The sequence below is a fragment of the Emiliania huxleyi genome (genome assembly GCF_000372725.1).
Source record: "Emiliania huxleyi CCMP1516 chromosome Unknown EMIHUscaffold_133, whole genome shotgun sequence".
NCBI lineage: Eukaryota > Haptophyta > Isochrysidales > Noelaerhabdaceae > Emiliania > Emiliania huxleyi.
In genome coordinates this window covers 65,033-70,835 of record NW_005201259.1, presented here as the reverse complement: position 1 = coordinate 70,835, position 5,803 = coordinate 65,033, and the positions used below count along the sequence as shown (strand labels likewise).

Here is a 5,803-nt window from a genome sequence, read left to right as displayed (position 1 = left end):
GATCCAGCCTGGGGGGAAGGCCAGCCCTGGCCAAAGAAACCAGTACCTCATCTGACTTCCCTGAGCGTCACAGCTCGGTGATCGCGCCGGCCGGACACCACTGTGACGTCCGTTCCGGGCATTTGAACGCGACCTTCGGGGGCAAAGACATGGGCTCTATGGCTCAGACTGGACTCCTCTTGGTCCCTTCTGATGCCCTGGGCCACACCTGGGCCTTACCTGGGGCTCTAGGGGCCGGGCAGGGTTTGCCCCCCGAAACTGGCATGGGGGACCATATGGGAGCGTAAAGAAAATGGAGCGCCAACGTCCTGCCACTCAGTCGCCCGACGCCGCCTCGGCCGCAACCGCCACGGCCGCCGTCTCCGCCGTGCTACCCGCCGCCACCGCCACGGCCACCGCCACCGCCGTGCCCGCCGTCGTGGCCACCGCCACGGCCGCCGCCGCCGCCGAGTCCCCGGCCGCCGCCGCCGAGCCCCCGGCCGCCACCGCCGAGCCCCCGGCCGCCACTTCCGAGCCCCCGGCCGCCACCGCCGAGCCCCCGGCCGCCACCGCCGAGCCCCCGGCCGCCACCGCCGCCGCCGCCGCCTCTGGTCCCGCACCATCAGCCGCCGACATCATCGACCTGACTTCCCCGGAGCGGGCAGAGGACAGCGACGATGAGGTGCAGCTGATCGAGGCCCCCTCTGCGCCGCCCGTCGCGCCGCCGCCCGCTGTGGCTGCCGGCGCCGACGCGGACGCCGAGGTGGAGCTCGTGGGCTCGCGCGGCGTGAATGCTGCTCGCGACCTGCCGCACCGGCGCGAAGACTGCCTGCACCACCCCTTCTCCGCCGGACGCGAAGCGGCGCACTGTCCCCTGTGCTACTGCGCCGAGTGCGACGGCCTCGCGAGTGCGTGTCGCGAGTGGGGGCAGCACTGCCGCGTCAAGCTTGCGCACACCAAGCGGAAGCGAGCGGAGGCCGAGGCGCAGGCGGAGTCGCTAGCGGCGCGAGAAGCGGCGGCGCGAGCCGCTCACCAGCGGCGGCGGCGGCAGCAGCGGCCGGATGCCTCGGGACTGCTGCACGCGCTCCTGTTTGACCGTCTCGGCGAGCCGGTGGGCGACGGGGACTACTACAACGGGCCGCCTCTGGGCGACGCGTTCTGGTCGCCGGACACGGCGGCGCCGCCGGCGGAGCTGGCAATGCAGGCCTTCTTGAGCCAGCTCACGCGACGGCAGAGGTGCCTGCTCCCGCTCCCTCGGCCGCCATTCCCTCCGCCGCCGTTTCCTCGCCCAGCAGCGGCATCGTTCGGGCGGGTCGCCTGCCCGCCCCTCGGCGCGCAGCTGGCGTCGCGGGCAGGCTTCCGCCCAACCTCGCCCGGAATGGCACATCTGCCGCCACCGCCGCCTCCGCCGCGGGCGCCGCAGCCGCCGTCGCAGCTTGCGCAGCCGTGGGTCTCCAGCGCCCTGCCGCTTGGACCTCGGCAGCCGCCACTGCCTCGTTGGCCGCCGCCTCCCGCCGCCCGCGTGATAGATTTGGCCGCTCCGCCGGCGGAGCTGCTCTGCCCTTGCTGCTCGGAGCACCTGCCGCCCGGCGGGTGGCAGCGCGAGGGGGCTAGCCCCGCGGTCTCCTTTCTCTGCGCCACGTGCCTCGCCGCGCTCGACGCCGCGCTGGACTAGGCGCTCACGGCCCTCGCGGCGAGCTCGGCCGGGGGGCTCGTCTGGTCTCGGCGTGCGGTTTAAAATGCTTGCGGCGCGGCTTTTCTTCTTCCCGAGCGTCGGCCACGCCCAGGGCCGCCGCAGCACCGTGCAGCGAGCGAGTCGGACAGACCTCGCTAATCCGCGTCGTTGACCAACGGCGATGAAGCGTACACTGCCCGGGGCGGCGGCGGCCGTGCCTGCCCTCCCGCTGGGTCCAAGCGCCGGCCAAATGCCTCAGATTGGCTTTGGCACGTGGGGTTTGCAGCCGCAGGAGGTCTCGACGGCAATCCGTGCCGCCGTTGCCGCCGGCTATCGCAGCTTTGACTGCGCACCCGTCTACCAAAACGAGCGGCAGGTGGGAGAGACCTTGTCCGCTCTGATAGCCGAGGGCGTCGTGACTCGCTCGGAGCTCTTCATCACATCCAAGGTGCCGCCTGCTGATGCCTGCAGTCAGCACCGAACGGAGAGGGCCCTGCGGCAGTCGCTCCACGACCTGCGGACAGGGTACGTCGACCTGTACCTCATCCACTGGCCCTTTTGCGTGCGGAGCCCAGAGCCCGGCCGGCCACGCCCGTGGCCTCTTCCACTGGAGGACCAGCTTGGCTACTCGGCGGAGCAGCTTCGGGAGGAGTGGAGGACCATCGAGGCCTTGGTCGCCACGCGCGCCGTGCGCCACGCCGGGCTGGCCAACATCGGCGAGCGACGTCTGGCGAAATTCCTCGCGTCGCCCGACCTCGCCGTCCGACCGGCGGTGGTGCAGGCGGCGTCCAAGAGAGAGGGCCCTCAATTTCGCCACCGCCGCCGCCACCGCCACCACCGCCGCCGCCGCCGCCGCCGCCGCCTCCGCCCTCACCCTTCGCACCCTCCCTCACCCTCTCCCTCGCCCCGGCCCTGCAGGTGGAGCTGCACCCGTACAACCAGATGAGGGCCCTCCGCGCGCTCTGCGCGTCGCACGGCATCGCGGTGGCCGCGTACTCGTAGGTCTCCAGCTCGCCCTTAATTAATTAGTAACGAGTCCATTCATCGGTGATAACAGGTGACCGCGTACTCGTCGCTCGGCTCGCCCGCGCGGCCAGCAAAGTACCAGGTGCAGGCAGACGCACACCCGCTCCTCCTCGCCGACCCAGCGATCACGCAGGTCGCAACCGCCCACGGCGCGTCTGCCGCCGCGGTCGCGCTGGGTTGGGCGATGAGACGCGGCGTGGCGCTTATCCCGAAGAGCGCGCACCGGGAGCGGATCGCCTCAAACCTCGCCGGGACCCTCGCCCTCGCGCCGTCTCTCTCGCCGGGCGACCTCGCCGCCATCGACGCGCTCGAGCGAGGCCACCATTACCTCGCGGCGGGCTGGCGGTGCGCTTGCCCTGCGTCCGCCTGGGCCTCGGCTCCGGCGCGACGTGAATGCGACACGTGTTTTTTCCGCTGTAGGGGCTACGCGTGGAAGCGAGGCCAGTCCCTTCAGGAGCTCCTCGACGACGCGCCGCCGCCGCTGCCGCCGGTTGGGCTCGGCGCGGCCTTGCTGCTCCTGGCCTGCTGCTGCGCACTGGTCGTCTGCAAGGCGAGGCGGCACGCGGTGTCGCGGGACGCGGCGCACGAGGTCGTGCGCCGGCTGTCTTTCGGGGGCATGCCGCCGATATAAATCTGTTTCTCTTCGTTTCTGGTCTCGCTCCAACTGGCGGGGTGGGGAGCTGGCCCGCGGATGTTTCTTCTTTTGACCGCGCAAGATATAAAGGGTGTCCTACGATGCGAAACTTGGTGCGCGCGGACGGCGGAGGGTGGTGGGCGGCTGCCAGCGCCTCTGCCGCTGGCGTCGCGTGGGCAGAAGAAATGGTTGGGTAGTAGGGCTAGAGAGGGTCGCTCTACACTTAGCCTCTGCAGCGAGCAAGCGCTCAACTTAGCCCCCGCACGGAGCCGGGCTCGGACTTAGACGCTGTATGGTCGGGGGCCATGAACTTAGACGGCACAAGGCCAAATCCGGGTAAAACCCGGGTATACCTGCAAAAGTCCAGGTTTACCCGAAAAATACCTGGACGCGTCCCGACCAACGTATGCCGCGCACGACGCCATATCGCCTTGTCCCAGGGCCAGTGCGCTACTTGCGGCGCGCAACTCCTGCTCAAGTACGCGCACCGTACCATGTGCTGCCGCTATGCGTGCCTTAAGGCGGCTGCGGCGAAGCGGCGGGCGCGGCATGCCGATGGCAGTGCGGACGATGCGGTTGCGATGTGTTCTGCTTCAAGATCGTGGCGGTGCTTGGCATGCACTTGTGCGATCCCAATCAGCTCATCGCAACGCGAAGCAGCGCAACAAGCTGGCTGCTGCCAACAAGGCCCTATGCTAGATCTACCTCACGCGCGGATCGTTCAAAGAGGACCAGCATACACAGGCTTCTCTGACATGCGTTTGTTTGAGCTTGAGGCTATTTATGTGAGAAATGTTTGGCTAGAGATTGCGCTCAAGAAGAGCAACGAGAATCGGAAGAGGAGGATGCTGAGGCGGCGATTGCTGAGGCATGAGGAGGATCGATCCGGATTAGAAGGCGCCCGCCGCAGGCGAAGAAAATTTGGGGGCTAGCGCCGTATCGTGTTGATCACGGTGGGAGCCTCTTGGCCCCAGGCTGTGCCACGGCCGACTTAGCCGATGTAAGAGGCTCTCGCTGATCTTAGACCGCGTAAGCACCCCAGCGTGACTAGTCACACTTAGACCCGCTCAGCCTCGAGGCTCAGAACTTAGACTACTACCCAACCAGTGCAGAAGAGTGGCGGCCGCAGAGCCGACAGTCGTTGCTGGCGTGCGGCACGTCGTTTTTGGGCACGACGCCAAGCGGCGCCTCCAGAGGCACGAGCACGCGACGGGCCTGGAGCTGGACAACGGGATGCTGCTACGGCGGCGAGCTCACGGCGCTGGTGGTGGTGCTGCCCGAGCACCTTGTGATTTTTGGGTCAAAATCGTCCCGATTTCATAATGTTCGTTCGTACGTGCATCCGCGGCGCCCAGCGCGGTGCCAGCGGCTCCCATACCTCTAAGAGGCCACCCACCTCCGTATAGACCCTTATATCCGCGGTTTACGCCCAATAGAGGCAGCTGCAAGAGGGCCCGGACGGGCACTGCGGCACACACTGCTCGCTGCTCGGCCATGCGGTAGCGTCTGGTGATGCCGCCCCTGCGCGGGCGGGGGCGTCTCGCTCGGCAGCAACTGCGCCGCGCAGCGCAGGTTCGAGGGTCGCGGTGGGTGGGTGCACTGGAAGACGTAGCGGTCGAGAAAGCGCTCAGCGACCGCTACGTCTCGAGGATGGAGCCGTCGCGCGGACCCGACCGGCCGACCGGCAGTAGCAGCAGGCGCCGGAGGGCGCGGGAGGCAGCGGCGACACCTCGGGCCAGAAGCGCGAGCCCTAGGCTGGTGAGGGGGCCCGCTCATGCGTAAACGGCTCTGGGACTTAGCTAAATCGCGCATCGAAATCGGGACGATTTTGCCAGGGCACCGTCACAAGGTAAGGTAAGGTAAGGTAGATTTCTCCCCACACACAAAGTGGTGGGGCAAGGGGGGGCGACCCTCGCATCTCCACGCCCGGACACGGGCAGGAGCCCCACGGCATTCAAAGTGCAAGCACTGGCCCGGTGCACGTGGGTGAGCAGCCTGCCCCTCCCTCCCGACAAACCAACTCCCGCACACACACAATCGCACTCTGGCCATCGAATGACTCCGAATGACTCACTGTGTGTGCTAAGACAGAATCTCCGCAGACATCCAAAACGGGCCGTGCCGCGTTTGTGGTGTCTTCTCAAGCACTAGCATCCGGACGCCGCACTCGAGCGGGCGGGTCACATCTATGTGGGCCCAGTGTGCGCACTAGGCGCATATGCTAGTGCTATCCTGCCCTATGGGAGGCAGAGGGATGGGGGGAGGGGGGGGCAGAGGTAAGGTGGGGTGAGACTGGGGAGGGCCTCAAAGGTCCTCCATGGGGGTGGGGTCCGGCCCGAACAGGTCGAAGCCGGTCCCGCCATCGCCGCCGGCGCCGTCGCCCTCGTCCGCCTCGGAGGCGGAGGTCGTCGAGCGGGGCGTCTCGCCCCGTCGCGAACTGCCGCCGAACACGGCGTCCGCCGGCGCCTATGCCCCGGCAGCCGTGATCA

At 68.2% G+C, this 5,803-nt stretch overlaps 3 protein-coding genes across 3 annotated transcripts in view; 2 read left to right on the top strand and 1 right to left on the bottom strand.

Moving 5' to 3' along the window:
• Positions 1-292: 292 nt before the first annotated feature.
• Positions 293-1,654, top strand: EMIHUDRAFT_226530 (hypothetical protein; the record flags this gene model as incomplete). The annotated part of the gene is made up of 3 exons (XM_005788618.1): positions 293-305; positions 606-887; positions 1,509-1,654. 3 exons carry the CDS (start codon positions 293-295, stop codon positions 1,652-1,654), a joined length of 441 nt encoding a protein of 146 aa, XP_005788675.1.
• A 181-nt stretch (positions 1,655-1,835) lies between these two features.
• Positions 1,836-3,311, top strand: EMIHUDRAFT_226529 (hypothetical protein; the record flags this gene model as incomplete). The annotated part of the gene is made up of 4 exons (XM_005788617.1): positions 1,836-2,429; positions 2,573-2,638; positions 2,712-3,025; positions 3,101-3,311. 4 exons carry the CDS (start codon positions 1,836-1,838, stop codon positions 3,309-3,311), a joined length of 1,185 nt encoding a protein of 394 aa, XP_005788674.1.
• Positions 3,312-5,618: 2,307 nt separating this feature from the next.
• The window catches only part of EMIHUDRAFT_226527 (hypothetical protein), a gene marked incomplete at both ends in the record, with an annotated part of 1,061 nt that continues 876 nt past the window's right edge, over positions 5,619-5,803 (bottom strand). Inside the window, one exon of the mRNA XM_005788616.1 lies at positions 5,619-5,780. Within this exon, the coding sequence (XP_005788673.1) occupies positions 5,619-5,780 (162 nt within the window). The remainder of the gene's footprint in view (positions 5,781-5,803) is intronic.